This window comes from Scyliorhinus canicula, chromosome 13, assembly GCF_902713615.1.
Source record: "Scyliorhinus canicula chromosome 13, sScyCan1.1, whole genome shotgun sequence".
NCBI classification, from domain to species: domain Eukaryota; kingdom Metazoa; phylum Chordata; class Chondrichthyes; order Carcharhiniformes; family Scyliorhinidae; genus Scyliorhinus; species Scyliorhinus canicula.
The window spans coordinates 53,448,329-53,469,351 of NC_052158.1; the positions used below are offsets into that span (position 1 = coordinate 53,448,329).

Sequence of the window (21,023 nt, forward strand, 5' to 3'; positions counted from 1 at the left end):
AGCATGGTGGTTAGCATAAATGCTTCACAGCTCCAGGGTCCCAGGTTCGATTCCCGGCTGGGTCACTGTCTGTGTGGAGTCTGCACGTCCTCCCCCTGTGTGCGTGGGTTTCCTCCGAGTGCTCCGGTTTCCTCCCACAGTCCAAAGATGTGCGGGTTAGGTGGATTGGCCATGCCCGTAGTGTCCTAATAAAAGTAAGGTTAAGGGGGGGGGGTTGTTGGGTTACGGGTATAGGGTGGATACGTGGGTTTGAGTAGGGTGATCATGGCTCGGCACAACATTGAGGGCCGAAGGGCCTGTTCTGTGCTGTACTGTTCTATGTTCTATGAAGGAAATTAGTGGAAGCAGGAAGGTTGCATTGGAGAAATTAAAAATGCTAAAAGTTGATTAAGTTCCCAGGACCTGATATTATGCATCCCAGAGTGTTGAAAGAACTTGCTGTAGGGATAGTGGATGCATTGGAGATCATCTTCCAATATTCTACAGTTTCTAGAATGGTAGAACCTGTCACCTCACTATTTAAGAAAGGGGGGAGAGGGAAAGCCCGGAACTACAGACCTGTTAGCCTTACATCAGTTGTAGGGAAGGTGGAGTCATAGAATCATATACAGCACAGAAAAGGCCCTTTGGTCCATCAAGTCTGCATCGGGCAGAAATAACCACCCAAGTGTTTTAATTTCATTTGCAGGCACTTGGCCCATATAACCTTGTATACCTTGCATCACAAGTGCACATCTAAATACTTGTTAAATGTTACGAGGGGTTATGAAGGTCTCTTCCTCCACCATCCTTTCCGGCAATGAGTTAAAGACCTTACCTTAAATCCCAGTCATTGATCCCTCCACCAAGGGGAAAAGTTTCTTCCTGTTTATTCCCCTCATAATTTTGTACATCTCATTCATGTCCCTCCCCATAATCTTCTCTGCTCCATGGAAAACAACCCCAGTCCATCCTTCATAGCCCAAACTTTCCAGTCCAGGTAACATCCTGGTAAATCTCCTCTTCACTCTTTCCAGTGCTATCACGCCCTTCTTATAAAGTAGATTCCAGAATTGCACATAGTACTCTAGTTGTGGCCTATGTTTGTTTTACAGTTCCAGCATAAACTCCCTGCCTTAAATTCTCCACCTCATCTAATAAATGCAAGTACACCATATGCCTTCTTAATCACTGTACCCACCTGCTCTGCATCCTTAAGGGACCGGTGTACATGCACTCAAAGTACCTCTGATCCTCAGTGCTTCCCAGGATCCTGCCGATCATCATTTATGCCCTTGCCTTGATTGTCCTGTTGAAGTACACTTATCCGGATTGGGCTCCATTTGCCACTGATCAGCTCATCTGACCAGCCCGTCTATATCCTCCTGTAATCTAAGGCTATCCTCCTCAATATTTACCACCCCACTAATTATCGTATTATTCACAAACGTATTGATCAACCCTCCTACATTCATATCTAAATCATTTTTATAATCCACAAATAGCAATGGCCCCAACACTAATCCCTACGGGACCCCACTGAACTTCCAGTCAGAAAAATATCCTTCAACATCACCCTCTGCTGGTGGGACCTTAACAAAAGGCTTGCTGAAGTCCAAATAGACTATGTCAAATGCATTTCCCTCATCTACACACATCAAAAAACTTAATCAAGTTGGTCAGACATGACCTCCCCTTAACAAAACCATGCTTACTGTTCTCGATTAATCCCTGCCTTTCCAAATACAGATTAATTCTGTCTCTCAGATTTTCTTCCAATAATTTCCCCACCACTGAGGTCAGACTGAGTGGCCTGTAGTTTCCCTTCCTCCCTTCTTGAACAATGGTACCAGATTAGCTATTCTCCAGTCCTCTGGCATCTCTCCTGTGGCCAGAGAGAAATTGAAAATTATTGTCAGTGTCCCTGTTGTTTCCTCCCTTCCCTCACTCAACAGCTTGGGATATATTTAATCTGATCCTGGAAGTTTGTCTACTTTTAAATCTGTCAGACTACTCAGAACCCCATCTCTGTCTATGGTAATCTCTTTAATTTTATACAGTCCCTCTCCCTTATTTCTATACCTATACTGTCCCTCTCACCAATGAACACTGACACAAAGTATTCATTTCAAACCCTACCTATTTCCTCTGGCTCCAAACACAAATTACCACTGTGGTCATTAACAGGCCCTACGTTTCCCCTAGTTCTCCTTTTACCTTTAGTGTACTTGTGAAACATTTTAGGATTTTCCTTTATTTTATTTGCCAGTACCCTTTCATGTCCTAGCTGCATGTATCCTTCCATGTCCCCTTATTAACTCTCCTAATTTCCCTTTTAAGCTTTATTTTGCAAATTGTCTGAAGATCCTGTATCCTGGAATATTAGCTGCCAATCATAGAATTTATAGTGCAGGAGGCTGCAATTCGGCCCATCGAGCCTGCACCTGCCCTTAGAAAGAGCACCCTACCCAAGCCCACAACTCGACTCTATCCTCGTGACCCAGCAACCCCACCTAGCAATTTAGCATGGCCAATTCACCTAACCTGCACATCTTTGGACCACGGGAGGAAACCAGAACACCCGGAGGAAACCCTTGCAGACACGGGGAGAACGTGCAGACTCTGCACAGACCGTGACACAAGCCAGGAATTGAACCTGGGACGCTGGAGCTGTGAAGCAATAGTGCTAACCTCTGTGCTACTGTGCTAACCGTGCCCTTCTGGCAACCATCTTTATAATAAAATAAATACCATCCAATCTTGTTAAACTCCCTTTATCTTTAACTGGTCGAGACATTCTATCCCTTCCTGACTCACTTGATGTCTATTCTAATTTACACTATGCATCTTTCCCTGCTGAGTTTTCTGTCAGATTCTCAGGCTCCTGTCAAGTTGATTTAAACCCTTCCCAACAGCACGAGCAAACCTCCCTGCAAGGACACTGGTGCTGTTTCAGTCCAAGTGCAAACCGCTTGTCTTGCACCGCTCCCACCGTTCCCAAAAACGGCCCCAATGTTCCAGAAATCTAAAGCCCTCCCTCCAGCACAATCTCTCTAGCCACACATTCATCTGAACTAATCTCTTATTTCTATACTCATTAGCATGTGGCACTGAAAGTAATATATACATAGAACATACAGTGCAGAAGGAGGCCATTCGGCCCATCGTGTCTGCACCGATTCACCTAAGCCCTCACTTCCAGTCCATCCCCATAACCCAATAACCCCATCTAATCTTTTTTGGACACCAAGGGCAATTTAGCATGGCCAATCCACCAAAACCTGCACATCTTTGGACTGTGGGAGGAAACCGGAGCACCCGGAGGAAATCCACGCACACACGGGGAGAACGTGCAGACTCCGCACAGACAGTGACCCAAGCCGGAAATCGAACCTGGGAACCTGGAGCTGTGAAGCAATTGTGCTAACCACTATGCTACTGTGGAAGAGATTGAAAGAGAGAATAACCCAGGTGGGAGGGGTCTATGGTTATGTTGCCCGTTTTCCCAAGGCAGTGAGGAGTGTAGACAGTCAATGGATGGGAGATGGGTTCACTTGATGGACTGGGCTGTGTTGTCTTCGGCCGAACAGTTGCCATACCAGGCTGTGATGAAGCCTCTTAGGATGATTTCTATGCCGCATCTGTAATAATCGGTGAGAGTCAATTTTGACATAACGAATTTCCTTTGTTTCATGAGGATGTATAAGTGCTGTTAATCAACTGTGTACTCTTTAATAGTCCATGTCGATTCCAAATTAGTAGTGTTAATAAATTTATAGCTTTGTTTAAGTTCAAGCTATTTTGTGGTCTTGGTGAACATTATGACAACCATCCTGAAATAAGCAACACAAAGAACACCACAGGGTAAAGCACACAAATAAAATTCCCTCCCATAATCAACTGATGTGTTTCCAAATCTGAAACCTTCTTGATAAATTCCACATCATCCCAGTTAGAAGCATGCAGATTCATTAACACCACAGGAGGCCTCTCCAAACTTCCACTCACCATCACATATCTTACCTCAGATCCGCAGAATCACTCTTCTGTTTCTTTTGAACAGTGATCGTTGTTCGGTTTTGACTAAGTATGACCTTGGTGCGACATGTCTCAAGAGCTTTTGCGACATGTTGCCGCCCTCCTTCAGGATCCTGAATCCGTACAGTCACTTTCTTTCAATTCAGACAGCGGTTTGGTTTGTTTATCATAGTCCTCTTTTTGATTATTTTTCTTTGATGTGATATGTTTGTGTAACTCTTCATTATTCATGTTCGAAATGGTTATCTCAGATAATGTGGTGCGAAGTCGTCTACCCATTATCTGAGCAGGTGATAATCCAGATGACAATGGTGTTGCTCTGTACATTAACAATATCAATGACAGATCTTGATTATCGTCGATGGCTTTGTGGAACAATTTCTTGATTATTCCTACTACTTTCTCTGCTTTGCCATTTGACTGAGGGTAACATGGGCTTGAAGTAATGTGACTGACGTTATATTGCTCTGCAAACTGTGTCCATTCCGACTTGAGAAATATGGACCATTGAGAGAGACAACATGGCGTGCAAAATTTGATTTTGTTGCCCTTATGACAGATCTTGCTGTCAAATGATTCTGCATCATCACTTCTGGTTAGTTGTAGTAGTCTATGACCAGTAAATAGTCATGACCTCGGAAATAAAACAGATCCATGCCCACTTTGTTCCATGGACTGGTGATGATTTCCATCTCTTTCATGCTTTCTCTGCTCTGAACTGGCTGATGCATCTGGCAGATTGTGCATTTTTGTACATATTGATCAACATAACTGTTGATTCCTGGCCAATACACCGACTGTCTGGCTCTTTTACGACACTTTTCTATGCTCTGATGACCCTCCTGAATCTGCTGCAGAATTCTGAAATGTATGAATCATAATCCTATCAGGAATCACAATCCCATCTCCCTCGAGCAGGAAGAATTACAGAAATATAATCTCTTATATTTCGAAAGGCAGATCGACATCCTTCTTTTAGGTATTTCTTCACCTTCTAGAGCGTCAATTCAGTTTCGGCTTTGATTACACATAGTTTTCGGTCAGACATTGGTAGTATCTTGGTAAAGAAAGAGGCTTGAGATTCCAGTATTCGGACTATCTCTGGTTCTTATGTTTCAGCATCAGTGGTTGTTTTGGAAAGGTTATCCACAACATCCAACGTTGACTCTTCAGTTTGGTCAGTTGAAGTACTGGTTGAGTGAACCCTTTCAACGAGCTGCACTTTTTCACAAGTATCCACCCTAATTAATGATGACTTCTTATTGTCCACTATCTAGAAGTCGATGGGTATCTCAATGTCCCCATTTCTAACAAGACAGCAGGATCCTCCAGTGACTATTGTGTTACCATTGTAATCTGTCTGCCTGCAAGTGGATTGCTTTATCAGCGGTGTCTTATAAACTTGTCTTAAATATCTTTCTGTGATAATATTTGCATGTACTCCTGTATCAATTTTAAATGGTATTTGTGTGCCATTCATTTCTAATGATACACCTTAATTATCTTCGAGAGCTCTTGTACTGGTCTGTAATTGCGATGCAGTAAATTAATCTTAGTGACTGCTTCAATCATGAAAGTATCTGTAAGTGCTCTTTGTGCTCTTTACAAGTGCTCTTTCCAAGAGCCGGTGCAGACTCGATGGGCCGAATGGCCTCCTTCTGTGCTGTAAGTTCTATGAAAAGTGTGTAAGGTGAGCAATCCTCTCTATCAGTTAAAATATTGGATTTTTTATCTTCACGCTTAACACTTTGGATCTGTCTGAAATCACTGTCGGACTTTTAAAATTTGGTTAGGGGAGAGGTTGCTGAGAAACGACACTGTGTTGCAAAGTGGTTCAACTTGCAACAATTAATAATAATAATACCAATAATAATCGCTTATTGTCACAAGAAGGCTTCAATGAAGTTACTGTGAAAAACCTCAAGTCGCCACATTCCGGCGCCTGTTCAGGAAGGCTGGAACGGGAATTGAACCCGCGCAGCTGGTCTTGTTCTGCATTACAAGCCTTAGCCCACTGTGCTAAACCAGGCCCAAAATTGGAAGATTGTTTGCCTTTTGCCGGACAATTTTTTTTACTGTGGGCTTGACCATAGCGTGTGCATGTCATCACATTCGTGATGTCACTCTCGAAATGGCTGCCAGCCTTTGTATGCAGTTTTCTTTGCTGCGACATATTAATGGTGTCAGCCATGTTTCCCGACTTCGCGCTCTTTTCTTTTGCCACGGACTGTGCATATTCAGTCAATGCCTGCTCACTAACGTGGCACATATTAATCGCATCTTAAAGCAGTAAAACCGATCAAATGCTGAGGAAAAGTTACAGGACTGAGCTCGCAACTTTAAAGCTATTCTGAAAGAATCTACTGACTCCGCTCTTAACTGCAGCCCTTTTCTGAACATGTAGTGCTCATAGGTTTCATTCACCTGCTTCTCACAGTGTGTATCGAACTTTTGTAGCACCATGTTGTATTTAGTTTAATCCTCATCGCACTTGCGGTCCAACCAAATTTAATAGGAGTGCTATTTTCCGTTGGTCGGAGGCACTTTCAAGCAGGGAGGCAGAAAGGAAAACTTCAAACTGTTGTTTAAAGAATGCCCAGTTTTGGCATCATTTACCATTTGTCCTGAAGTGGTCGGGCTTCTTGAGACCCTCCATCTTTCGATTAGTCATCGTTGTAGATTTTCTGAGTTTTGTAGCTTCTGGATTGTTTCTTCAATCGCCTTCTGCTAATCTTTCCTAATCTAACTGTTGTTTACTAATAGAAACCAACGCCTGGTACCATGTGGTGTTTTTTTGTGTTGCTTATTTCAGGATGGTTGGCGTCATGTTCACAAGGACCACAAAATAGCTTGAATTTAAACAAAGCTATAAATTTATTAACACTACCAATTTGGATTCGACACGCACTCTGAACGAACACACAGTTGATTAACATTTAAACTACACTCATCTGCAGCTAATCTTAATACTGATCTATGATCTGCTCTCACTCATACGATTTGTACTTCTGACTCTCTCTAGCTAACTCCTGCACACACTCGCCCCTAAGGCTTAGCATCACTGCCTTATATACTTCCTCTAGTGGCTACTCTCTATACATTATTAACATTTGCAGTTTTTACAGTTATGATAATACCACTGACCCCAGGCTGGACCGGTAGTGCCCTAAATCCCTTAAGGTCTCAATGGGTGGCGAAGGAGTTGCTTAGGTTCATAGAGTGGATTGGGGATGGATTAGTGGAGGTTAGAGCACAGGAACTTTCTTTATTTTTGCATGTACATTGAGTGTACTCCCAGATCGACTTTTTTGTTCTGGATAAGGTACTACTTCCAGCGATGGTACGATCAGAATATAAGCGATTGTTATATCGGATCAGGTTGGGGATCTGTGCGTGGATAAGGGTGGCACCCAGCCACCATTCTGGAGGCTGGATGTGTCACTTTTGGTGGATAAGGGGGCATGTGAGAGGATTGGAGCAACTGTAGTTCAATAAAAATGAGGTGGAAGCTGAGAGCTAGAACAAACAGAGTTGTTATCTCTGGGTTGTTACCCGTGCCACGTGCTAGCGAAGTGAGAAATAAGGAGAGAGAGGAGTTGAACACGTGGCTACAGGGATGGTGCAGGAGGGAGGGTTTTGGTTTCCTGGATAATTGGGGCTCATTCTGGGGTAGGTGGGACCTCTACAAACAGGATGGTCTTCACCTGAACCAGAGAGGTACCAATACCCTGGGGGGGGGGGGGGGGGGGGGGGGGGGGGGGGGGGAAGAGATTTGCTAGTGCTCTTCGGGGGGGGTTTCAACTAATTCAGCAGGGGGATGGGAACCTAAATTGTAGTCCCAGCGTACAGGATGTTGAGAGTAGTGAGGTCAGGGATAGGGTTAAAATTCAAAAGAGGGCACCGGAAAGCAAGATGCTGGTTTGAAGTGTGTCTACTTCAACGCCAGGAGCATCCGGAATAAGGTGGGTGAGCTTGCAGCATGGGTTGGTACCTGGGATCTCGATGTTGTGGCGATTTCGGAGACATGGGTAGGGCAGGGACAGGAATGGTTGTTGCAGGTTCCGGGATTTAGATGTTTCTGTAAGAACAGAGAAGATGGTAAAAGAGGGGGGGGTGGTGTGGCATTGTTAATCAAGTTATTACGGTGGCAGAAAGGACGTTTGAGGACTCGTCTACTGAGGTGGTATGGGCCGAGGTTAGGAACAGGAGAGGAGAGGTCACCCTGTTGGGAGTTGTCTATAGACCTCCGAATAGTTCCAGAGATGTAGAGGAAAGGATTGCAAAGATGATTCGCGACAGGAGCAAGAGGTAACAGGGTAGTTGTTATGGGGGACTTTAACCTTCCAAATATTGACTGGAAATACTATAGTTCGAGTACTATAGATGGGTCAGTTTTTGTGCAGTGTGTGCAGGAGGGTTTTCTGACACAGTATGTAGATAAGCCAACAAGGGGCGATGCCACATTGGATTTGGTACTGGGTAATGAACCTGGCCAGGTGTTAGATTTAGATGTAGGTGAGCACTTTGGTGATAGCGATCACAATTCGGTTATGTTTACTTTAGCGATGGGCAGGGATAGGTATACACCACAAGGCAAGAATTATAGCTGGGGGAAAGGCAATTATGATGCTATTCGGCAAGATTTAGGATGTATAGGATGGGGAAGGAAACTGCAGGGGATGGGTACAATCGAAATGTGGAGCTTTTTCAAGGAACAGCTACTGCGTGTCCTTGATAAGTATGTACCTGTCAGGCAGGGAGGAAGTTGTCGAGCAAGGGAGCCGTGGTTTACTAAGGAAGTTGAAGCACTTGTCAAGAGGAAGAAGGCGGCTTATGTTCGGGTGAGACATGAAGGCTCAGTTAGAGCACTTGAGAGTTACAAGTTAGCCAGGAAGGACCTAAAGGGAGAGTTAAGAAGAGCGAGGAGAGGACACAAAATTTCGTTGGCGGATAGGATCAAGGAAAACCCTCAGGCTTTCTATAGGTATATCAGGAACAAAAGAATGGCTAGAGTAAGATTAGGGCCAATCAAGGATAGTAGTGGAAAGATATGTGTGGAATCAGAGGAGATAGGGGAAGCGTTAAATGGATATTTTTCGTCAGTGTTTACACTGGAGAAAGACAATGTTGTCGAGGAGAATACTCAGGTACAGTCGACCAGGCTAGATGGGATTGAGGTTAATAAGGAGGAGGTGTTAGCAATTTTGGAAAGTGTAAAAATAGATAAGTCCCCTGGGCCAGATGGGATTTATCCTAGGATTCTCTGGGAAGCCAGGGAGGCGATTGCAGAGCCTTTGGGGCCTCACGGTAGCATGGCGGTTAGCATCAATGCTTCACAGCTCCAGGGTCCCAGGTTCGATTCCCGGCTGGGTCACTGTCTGTGTGGAGTCTGCAATCCTCCCCGTGTGTGCGTGGGTTTCCTCCGGGTGCTCCGGTTTCCACCCACAGTCCAAAGATGTGCGGGTTAGGTGGATTGGCCATGCTAAATTGCCCGTAGTGTAAGGTTAATGGGGGGATTGTTGGGTTACGGGTATACGGGTTACGTGGGTTTAAGTAGGGTGATCATTGCTCGGCACAACATCGAGGGCCGAAGGGCCTGTTCTGTGCTGTACTGTTCTATGTTCTATGTTCTTTGTCCTTGATCTTTATGTCATCTTTGTCGACAGGAATAGTGCCGGAAGACTGAAGGATAGCAAATGTTGTCCCCTTGTTCAAGAATGGGAGTAGAGACAACCCTGGTAATTATAGGCCTGTGAGCCTTACTTCGGTTGCGGGTAAAATGTTGGAAAAGGTTATAAGAGATAGGGTTTATAATCATCTTGAAAAGAACAAGTTGATTAGCGATACTCAACACGGTTTTGTGAAGGGTAGATCATGCCTCACAAACCTTATTGAGTTTTTTGAGAAGGTGACCAAACAGGTGGATGAGGGTAAAGCGGTTGAAGTGGTGTATATGGATTTCAGTAAGGCGTTTGATAAGGTTCCCCACAGTAGGCTATTGCAGAAAATAAGGAAGTATGGGATTGAAGGTGATTTAGCGGTTTGGATCAGTAATTGGCTAGCTGAAAGAAGACAGAGGGTGGTGGTTGATGGCAAATGTTCATCCTGGAGTTCAGTTACTAGTGGTGTACCGCAAGGATCTGTTTTGGGGCCTCTGCTGTTTGTCATTTTTATAAATGACCTGGAAGAGGGTGTAGAAGGATGGGTTAGTAAATTTGCAGATGACATGAAGGTCGGTGGAGTTGTGGATAGTGCTGAAGGATGTTATAGGTTACAGAGGGTCATAGATAAGCTGCAGAGCTGGGCTGAGAGGTGGCAGATGGAGTTTAATGTGGAAAAGTGTGAGGTGGTTCACTTTGGAAGGAGTAACAGGAATGCAGAGCACTGGGCTAATGGCAAGATTCTTGGTAGCGTAGATGAACAGAGAGATCTCGGCATCCAGGTACATAAATCCCTGAAAGTTGCCACCCAAGCTAATAGGGCTGTTAAGAAGGCATATGGTGTGCTAGCCTTTATAGAATAGAACAGTACAGCACAGAACAGGCCCTTCGGCCCTCGATGTTGTGCCGAGCAATGATCACCCTACTCAAGCCTAACGTATCCACCCTATACCAGTAACCCCCCCATTAAACTTACTTTGACACTAAGGGCAATTTAGCATGGCCAATCCACCTAACCCGCACATCTTTGGACTGTGGGAGGAAACCGGAGCACCCGGAGGAAACCCACGCACACACGGGGAGGACGTGCAGACTCCGCACAGACAGTGACCCAGCCGGGAATTGAACCTGGGACCCTGGAGCTGTGAAGCATTTATGCTAACCACCATGCTACCGTGCTGCCCAAAAGTATGAGTAGGTGGATTGAGTTTCGGAGCCATGAGGTCATGCTGCAGCTGTACAAAACTCTGGTGTGGCCGCACCTGGAGTACTGCGTGCAGTTCTAGTCATCACATTATAGGAAGGATGTGGAAGCTTTGGAAAGGGTTCAGAGGTGATTTACTAGGATGTTGCCTGGTATGGAGGGAAAGTCTTACAAGGAAAGGCTCAGGGACTTGAGGTTGTTTTTGTTAGAGAGGAGAAGGCTGAGAGGTGACTTAATAGAGACATATAAGATAGTCAGATGGTTAGATAGGGTGGACAATGAAAGTCTTTTTCCTCGGATGGTGATGACCAACACGAGGGGACATAGCTTTAAATTGAGGGGTGGTAGATATAGGACAGATGTCAGAGGCAGTTTCTTTACTCAGAGAGTAGTAGGGGTGTGGAACGCCCTGCCTGCAACAGTAGTAGACTCGCCAACTTTAAGGGCATTTAAGTGGTCACTGGATAGACATATGGATGAAAATGGAATAGTGTAGGTCAGATAGGCTTCAGATGGTTTCACGGGTCGGCGCAACATCGAGGGCCGAAGGGCCCGTGCTGCGTTGTAATGTTTTATGTTCTATGTAGAACCTTGGTAAGGCCGCACTTGGAATATTGCGCACAATTCTGTTCGCCACAGTATCAGAAGGATGTTGAGGCTTTGGAGAGGGTGCAGAGGAGGTTTACCAGGATGTTACCTGGTTTGGAGGGTGACAGCTATGTGGAGAGGCTGAATACACTCATTAGAAAGACGGAGGTTGAGGGGTGACGTGATAGAGGTCTACATGATTATGAGGGGCATAGAGTGGATGGGCCAGCATTCTTTCCCAGGGTGGAGGGATCAGTCACCAGCAGGCATAGGTTTAAGGTTCGTGGGGCAAAGTTTAGAGGAGATGTGTGAGGCAGCTTTTTGATGTATTGTCCTTTGTTCTTTGAGATGTGCGAGACAGGTTTTTTACCCTGAGGGTGGTGGGTGCCTAGAATGCACTGTCAGGGGAGGTTGCGGAAGCAGATATATTAACGGCGTTCAAAATGCATCTTGACAAATACATGGATAGGATGGGTAAGGAAGTGCTGAGGGTGGTATCGTGACAGGCACAGGCTTGGAGGGCTGTATTGTTTATTGTTCTTTAATGAGGAACCAAGCAATGCACACATGGCCTCGCCAATGCCCTGGATTACTGAAACATAGCGGGCGGAAATCTACGTCCCTGGACACCTGGAATGTGTTCCCGGTGGAATGCAGAATTGGGTGTTGAATGAATATCAGAATGCAACCTATAACCCCCTGCTGATGGTGTGAATGATGTCCACCAGATTAGCGGCAGCAGGGGCATGTAAATAAAGGGAAATGAGTCTCAATGACACATTTCCATCTATTTAGTGGGCCTGTCGCCCTATGCTCCGGTTCCCCTCATTCTCTGGTCCACATAGCGTGGACCTGATGTTGTGGACCTCGTGGTGGGCCAAGGTAGCAAACGTTGCCCCTCGGCACACTGTGAGGTCCACCACACCAACACCAAGCTGGTAGAGAACATCTGAGCCCATCCAAGGGCCTGCCCCTCGCATCGCCCTATCAATGCATGCCCCCTCTCAGGGACCCTGTAATACAGCTCCGGCAGGAGAACATAATCTCTCAAAACAAGAATCCAGCCCAGCATCTTTACTTTTGATTGGATTTGAATTTTACATTTAAAACTTTTTTAAACAAAACATTTACACAATTAGCTACTGTTCCAATTTAAAAAGGCAAAACTTGAACGTACATTTTTCGTAGTAGGTTGTTATCATAGTAATTACACTTCCCTCTCTTCCCTGTGCATGTCTTATGCCAGCTGATACAAGTTGAATCGATGACAGCACCAAACAAAGCGGGAGCTGGTAACCAAGCTGCAGTAAAGAGGAGTAAATCAGTTCAGGAAAAAGATCCAGCTCATACCCATACCATCACCCTTTTATATGCTCATCTTCAAGCCTCATTTCACTGTGAATCAACAGTTTCAGTAGAGCATTAATAAAAAGTAGCCAATGATGTCAAACCCAGTTCATACTTTTCTTCAAAATCTCATTCAAGGTGCTGGAGATAAAAGAGAATTTTCTGAACTATGATACCATAGTTACCATATGATACCATGATATCACTTGATACCATAGAACATGAGTATTATTGAATAAAGACAAATGGTTTTGAAGCTTTTGGCATTGCACTTGTAAGGAGGGACCCAAGAATTTCAAAGGGAACAGCAATGTATACTTTATGAGAAACCAGTTGCTGATGGTTGACTAGTTCACCACTGATTGGTTGAGACATTTTAAAAATTAATTTACAGTATGTGGGTGTTGCTGGTTAGGCCAGCATTGATGTTCATTCCTAATTGCCCTTCAGAAGTTAGTGGTGAGCTGCCACTTGAACCGCTGGAATGCCTGAGGTGTAGGTACACCCACTATGCTGTTAGGAAGGGAGTTTTGACCCAGTGACAGTGACGGAACGACAATATATTTACAAGTCAAGATGGTGAGTGATTTGGAGGGCAGCCTCCAGGTGGTGGTGTCCCCCATGGGTCTGCTGCTCTTGTCCTTTTAGATTGTAGAGGTTGTGGGTTTGGAAGGCACTGTCTGAGGAATCTTAGGTAGTTTCTGCAGTGCATCCTGTTGGGCAGCACATACTGCTGCCACTGCGTGTCAGTGGTGGAGGGAGTGAATGTTTGTGGGTGGGGTAGCAATCAAACAAACTTTTTTGTCCTGGATGGTGTCAAGATTCTTGGGTGTTGTTGGAGCTGCACTAATCCAGACAAGTTTAGCTCACTGGGCTAAATCACTGGCTTTTAAAGCAGACCAGCAGCACGGTTCGATTCCCGTACCAGCCTCCCCGAGCAGGCGCCGGAATGTGGCAACTAGGGGCTTTTCACAGTAACTTCATTGAAGCCTACTCGTGACAATAAAGTGATTTTAATTTTTTCATTTTCAAGTGGAGAGTATTCCATCACACTTGTGCCTTATAGATGGTGGAAAGGTTTGGGTTGGCAGGAGGTGAGTTACTTGCCACAGGATCCTGAGCCTTTGATCTGCTCTGGTAGCCACAGCATTCATTTGGCTAGTCCATTTCAATTTCTGGTCAATTGTAGTTCCCAGAATGTTGATAGTGGGGAATTCATTGATGATAATGCCATTGAATGTCAAGGGTGATGGTTAGATACTCTCTTATTGGAGATGGTCATTGCCTGGCATTTGTGTGGCACAAATGAAGCTTGGCTATGCCAATTGTACTTACTGTCTATTGCTATTGTCTTCCATGTTTTTGTTTATTCAAAAAAGATGATGGACATTCTGCAGAGGAAGGTTTCTGAATACAAATTTAAGTAACTTCTAGCAAACATTTTGAGCCCGACATCTTCAGTTGGTTCTCAGTGTAATTCAAGACAACCTCGGGATTGCATCTTACTTTAAATATTATGCTGTGCGTTTTGCAAGCACTGATTAGTTGAGTATGGCTAGTCCGGTGCATTTTGCGAACAGCTGAAGGGACATGCCAGTCATTGGGACGTACAGCCTACATAGGCATACGTGGCATTGCACCATCACTGAAATTCATATTCTAGATTACTCATTCGCATGATAAGCAGAACATCATTTGGGCTTGATGGCAGCATCCTGTTAATAAAAATCACACTCATTTAGCTACTGCAGAATAGAAGCAGAATAAATTTTCACCCACTGATCAAATTTTTAAGATACTTTCGTCTTCCAGGGTAATCGGAGGTAGACTGGGCATTTTCAGGTCCACATGTGAAAGCTACAGGCCCTTTCATGATTACGCACGATACACAGCGAGCAATTATCTGATTAGGTTATCTATTACTGCACAGGAGAGATTTGGTGCACACCGTCATGCTCAAAAGCAAACCATAAAAACATTTTATTATATTTGCTTTCATCGACAAAAATGTTTGTTAGACTTTATGGTGCAAACAATAAGATCCATTCTGATGGTCCACTGTTTGGGCTGCCCAAGGCACAAAGTGATGGTCCTTTATGTCCTGTCTTGTCTTTAGCTTGTGTGTGTTTGTCCCTCTTTATTCCCTTACTTTCCCTTTCTGTTGGGGGAGTCGCTGAGGACAATGGTGGTGCGGCTGCACCATTTCTTGGACAAGGAAAAGGTTTTGAAATTGGTGACTCAGAGCAGGAGGTACACCTAGGGAGGGAGTGAGCAGCGGATCTACCAAGACCTGTGAAAGGTGTTGGCAAAGAGACAAGCCAGTTCAACCGAGTATAGGCAGTTTTATTTTGACTTGCCAGAGAAGTGATGGACTTTATGAATGATCATGGATTGGGAGGAATGTGAGGACATTGAATTTTGTTTTTGTGGCAGAATGATTGGGGTGGGTTTCGACAGGGGAGCGGCGATGGTGAATGTGCCTTTTGTTCTTTTTTGCTGGTTGGTAGGTGGGGGGTGGGTGTTGGACTGGAGGGGGATGGGAGGTTAGAGGCCTTGGGTGGGGGCCACCATGCTAGCTGGATGAACTAGATAACGGAAATGAAGTGAGGAGTTTTTGTGAGGGCCACGAAGGATCCAGCACGAGCTTGTAGAGTCAAACAGCAAGTAAATTTATTAACAACAATATGTACACGCAGCAACTGCTTCCTTCTCTTGCTGATACTACACTGGCCTGCTCTACTTATACAGCTGCAACTACTAGTGATTGCCCCGCACACTCATTGGGGGAGCTCATACTCCCCAAGATAAATCATGGGATAACCAATTGTCCCTAGCCAATAGGACTCGGGCAGATTATAATGGGGGTCTTGAGGAGGAAAGCATGGAGGGGTGATGGGGGTTGGTTCTTTGGGGGTGGAGCGGGAGAAGGGTTTCTGACATGGGTGTGGTTGGTGTGGCGCAGTTGGAAAGTGAGAGATGGCAGTGGACATCAGAGGGACGGCATGTAGGGGCAGGTGATGCGGGCCGGGGGTTGCCCAAGAATGGGTATGGCTGATTTGCAGGGGAATGGGTGGGGAGCCCCATGGTTAGGCTGTTCAGGTGGAATGTGCAAGGGTTGAATGTGCTGGGTAAACAGTCGCGTGTGTTCATGCATCTGAGGAGTTTGATGGCAAACGTTGTGTTCTTACAGGAGACACACCTGAAGCTGGGGGATCACACGAGTTTGAGGAGGGGATGAGTGTAGCAGGTGTTCCACTCGGGGCTGGATATGAAGACGAGGGTATGTTGATCAATAAGCGGGCGGCGTTTGAGGTGGGGAGCATTGTGGCCGATCCAGGGGGGTTAGGTATGTGGTGGTCTCACTCTCATCTCTCACACACACACTCAATCATCTCTTACACACACACTCATCTCTCATGCACACGTACTCACTCTCATCTCTCACAAACGCAGACTCACTCTCATCTCTCACACATACACGCACTCATCTCTCTTTCTCACACACACTCATCTCTCTTTCTCTCACGCACACACACTAATCTCTCACACACAGTCTCACTCTCATCCAAACACTCTCTCATCTCTCACAAACACATTCATTGTCATCTCTGGCACTCTCACTCACTCTCATCTCTCGCACTCTCTCTTGCACACATGCTCACTCTCATCTCTCGCATATACTCACTCTCAACTCACAAACACACACTCATCTCACACACACTCATCTCACGCACACTCATCTCACGCACACTCATCTCACGCACACTCATCTCACGCACACTCATCTCACGCACACTCATCTCACACACACTCATCTCACACATACTCACTGTCACTTCACACACACTAACTGATCTCTCACACACACTCAGACACACTCACTTCCTCTCACTCTCATATGTCATACACTCTCATCTCTCTCATTCATCTCACACACTCACTCATCTCACACACACACTTAATCATATCTCACACACACTCACTCTCATCTCACAAAGTCACTCTCATCTCACACACACACTTACACTCTCATCTCACACGCTCACTCTCATCTCACACACATTCACTCATCTCATAAACCCTGATTCATCTCACACACACACTCACTCTGATCATTCTCACACATACTCACTCTCACACACAAACACACTCACCATTATTCTCACACACTCACTCATCTGTCTCTCACACACAAACCTCTCTCCCACTCACTCTCATCTCTCGCACAAACACACTCTCATCTCTCGCACACACACTCACTCTCATCTCACATAGACACTCACTCTCATCTCAGACACACTCACTCTCATCTTACACACGCTCAATCTCATCTCACACACACTCACTCTCATCTCATACACAAACACACTCACTCACATCATTCTCACACACACTCACTCTCATCTCTTTCACACACTCTCTCACAAAAACTCACTCACTCATCTCTCACACACTCTCATACACACTCACGTTCATCTCACACACACACTCATCTCTGACACAATCACTCATCTCACACAGTCATTCATCTCACACACACACATAGTGGGCGGGATTCTCTGAAATGAAGGCAGAGTGTACGCGCCGTCGTAAACGCTCTCGCATTTCACGACAGTGCGAAACGGGCGCGGGCACTACCGATTCTGGCCTGCACCTGGCGCCGCACCGACCTGCGCATGCGCAATGGCGCCGCACCAACTCACGCATGCACGGGGTCTTCCTCAACGCGCCGGCCGCGACGCAACATGGTGCTGGGGTTCAGAGGCCAGCCGCATAACAAAATAGGGTCGGGGCTGGAGAGGCCGGCCCGCCGATCGGTGGGCCCCGATCGCGGGCCAGACCCCAATCGGCAATCGGAGCCCCCCCCCCCCGGGTGAAGGAGCCCCCCTGCCCCCCCACATGCTGCGCAGACCCTGTGCGCAGAGTTCCCACCGGCTGTGAGCAGGTGTGGACGGCGCCGGCGGGACTCTGCCGTTTCTGCGCGGCCACTCGGCCCATCAAGGCCGGAAAATCGACGGCCCGACCCTGGACAGCGGCCCGCGACTGGCGCTGCACCAGACACACCAGCGCAAATGGTGCCGATTCACCATTCCTCGGAGAATCGCATGCTGGCATCGGGGCGGCGTGATGCGGTTGCGGCAATTCTCCGGCCCATTGCGGGGCTCGGAGAATCCCGCCCACTATCTCTCATCTCACACACACGCACTCACTCATCTCTCGCACACACGGACATTCACTCTCATCTCTCACACACATTCACTCTCAGCTCTCACACACACTCTCATCTCACACGCTCTCACATGCACTCACTCCCATCTCACAAGCACTCACTCTCATCTCACACGCACTCACTCCCATCTCACAAGCACTCACCCTCATCTCACACGCTCTCACTCTCATCTCACACGCTCTCACTCTCGTCTCATACACACTCTCTAATCCCTTACACTCACTCTCATCCCTCCCAGACACACTCAGCCATTCTCATTCCTCACACACACCTCTTACATACACACAAACTCACTCTCATCTCTGACACACACACTCACTCGTCTCTCACACACACACTCACTCGTCTCACACACACACTCACTCGTCTCTCACAAATACACTCACTCGTCTTTCACACACACTCACTCATCTCTCACACACACACTCACTCATCTCACACACACACACTCACTCATCTCACACACACACACTCACTCATCTCACACACACACACTCACTCATCTCACACACACACTCACTCATCTCACACACACTCACTCATCTCACACACACTCATCTTTGACACAAACACTCTCATCTCTGACACATACACTCTCATCTCTGACACACAAACACTCACTCTCATCTGACACACACATACTCACGCTCGTCTCTGACACACACACATTCACTCTCATCTCTCACACACACTCACTCTCATCTCTGACACAGACACTCTCATCTCTGACACAGACACTCTCATCTCTGACACAGACACTCTCATCTCTGACACAGACACTCACTCTCATTTATCACATCACACTCACTCTCATCTCACAGACGCTCACTGCTGGTTTAGCTCACTGAACTAAATCACTGGCTTTTAAAGCAGACCAAGCAGGCCAGCAGCACGGTTCGATTCCCGTACCAGTCTCCCCAGGCAGGCCTCGGAATGTGGCGACTAGGGGCTTTTCACAGTAACTTCATTGAAGCCTACTCGTGACAATAAGCGACTTTCATTTCATTTTCATCTCTGACACATACACTCTCATCTCTGACACACACACTCACTCTCATCTCAAACACACTAACTCTCATCAATTGGATCTGGCGCGGTTGGTGGAACAGATGAAGGGGGAGTTTAGCAGGTTGGATATGCTCCCGCTATCGCTAACGGGATGGGTGCTGTCAGCGGTCGACAGTCCTCCTGAGGTTCTTGTTTGTGTTCCAGTACCTCTCAATTATCATTACGAATGCTTTTGTTAGGAGGGTGAATGCGCTGATTTCAGGGTTTGTTTGTGTGGGTAAAGCCCTGCAAGTAAAGAAGGTGCTGCTGGAATGGGGTCAAAGGAGGGGCGGGTTAGCTCTTCCAAACTTAATGAATTACTATTGGGCACTGATTATAGCCATGGTCAGGAAGAGGGGAGTGGGGCAAAGGTCGGTATGGGAGCAGATGGAGGCAGCCTCTTGTAAAGACTCGTGTTTGGGGGCACTGTTGATGGCGCCTTTACTGTTCTTGCCGGCCAGGTACTCCACAAGCCCGGGAGTGGTGGTGGCCCTGCTGGTGTGGGGACAGCACCCGAGGCTGGAGGGGGCCTCGGTTTGGCAACAATCTGTGGGAATCATAGTTTTGGGGGGGGCAGTGCTGGATGGGGGGTTTTGGGGATGGCAATGGGCAGGGTTTGATCGATTTGGGGATCTATTCATTAGGGGCAGCTTCTCGAGCTTGGAAGGATTGGTGGAGGAATTTTAATTGCCCTCCGGGAATGGGTTCCGTTATTTACAGGTGAGGGATTTTGTCCAGAAGCAGGTGCGATCCTTTCCTCACCTGCCACTCAGGTGCTGCAGGATGAGGTGGTGTCAGAAACAGGGTAAGGGAGGGTAAAATGTCAGAAATTTTCAAGGAGTTGATGGATTCGGAGGGAGCCTCTAATATTATTATTAGGGGTAGTGAAGCATAAGTGGGAGGAAAAGTTGGGGAGGGAGGTGGATGCTGGGATATGGGAGGAGGCTTGAGGAAGGCGAATGCATCCTTGTCGTGTGCTATACCTTATTCACTTCAAGGTGTTCCACAGGGCACACAATACAGTGGCCAGGATGAGCAGCACTTTTTGAAGGAGTGGAGGATAGGTGTGGGCGATGTCCGGGTGGGCTGGCGAATCATGTCCACATGTTTTGGGCCTGTCCGAAGCTTGGGGGATTCTGGCAGGTGTTTGCCGACGTTATGTCGGAGGTTTTGAAAGTGAAGGTGGTCCCAAATCCAGAAGTGGCGATCTTTGGAATGTCAGAAGACCCAGGAGTCCAGGGGGCGGGAGACACCGATGTTTTCACCTTTGCTTCCCTGGTAGCCCGGAGACAGATCTTATTGGAATAGAGGGACTCAGAGGTTCCAAAACCACGGGTGTGGATGAGTGACTTGGCAGAGTTCATCAGGCTGGAGAAGATAAAGTTCGCCCTGAGAGGCTCTGTGGAGGGGTTTGCCCGGAGATGTCAGCCATTCATCGACTTCTGTAAGAACAGTTAAGATGTCAGCAGTGGGGGGGGGGGGGGGGGGGGGGGGGGGGGGGGAGGGTGGTAAAATGGGGAGGGGGGGGGGAGGTGGGGTGTTGTGTAATTAGTTGGTTTGATTATTTGCAGCCCTGTTGGCTTGTTTTGTTTGTGGTTATGTTTGATGTGTAAATATATAAATGCCTCAATAAAATATTTTTCGAAAAAAAAGAAAGTGAAGCCAACGTTACAAATGTTGCCAGGTTACAAATAACCATCATTTCAAATAGAACCTGAGGGAAAAGTATTTTGTTCTACCAGCATCCAGCAGAGGGCAGCAGAGCAGAGCTACTGATCAGCTGTTCTGGGGAAATTTGCATACGTGCAGTGCGGTCAGCCTAAGTTGAAGGTGAATCTGCGAAGGGGACCCGAGGAGTTTGAGTGAAGGCAATCATCCAGCAGAGGGCAGCAGAGCAGAGCTACTGATCAGCTGTTCTGGGGAAATTTGC

General features: G+C 46.5%; 1 protein-coding gene across 5 annotated transcripts in view; it reads right to left on the bottom strand.

Annotated features, from left to right (window-relative positions):
* Window positions 1-21,023, bottom strand: part of LOC119976254 (solute carrier organic anion transporter family member 2A1-like) — a 346,040-nt gene that overhangs the window by 1,184 nt on the left and 323,833 nt on the right. For 3 of the 5 annotated variants that reach the window (XR_005462888.1, XM_038816619.1, XM_038816617.1), the window contains one exon: window positions 12,647-12,770. Coding sequence is in view for 2 of the 5 variants with exons in the window: in XM_038816619.1 (XP_038672547.1) it covers window positions 12,647-12,770 (124 nt within the window). In the remaining 3 variants the exon portion in view is untranslated. Of the gene's footprint in view, window positions 1-12,646; window positions 12,771-14,322; window positions 14,532-21,023 lie in introns of those variants that run through there. The other 2 variants (XR_005462887.1, XR_005462889.1) reach the window with 2 other exon arrangements.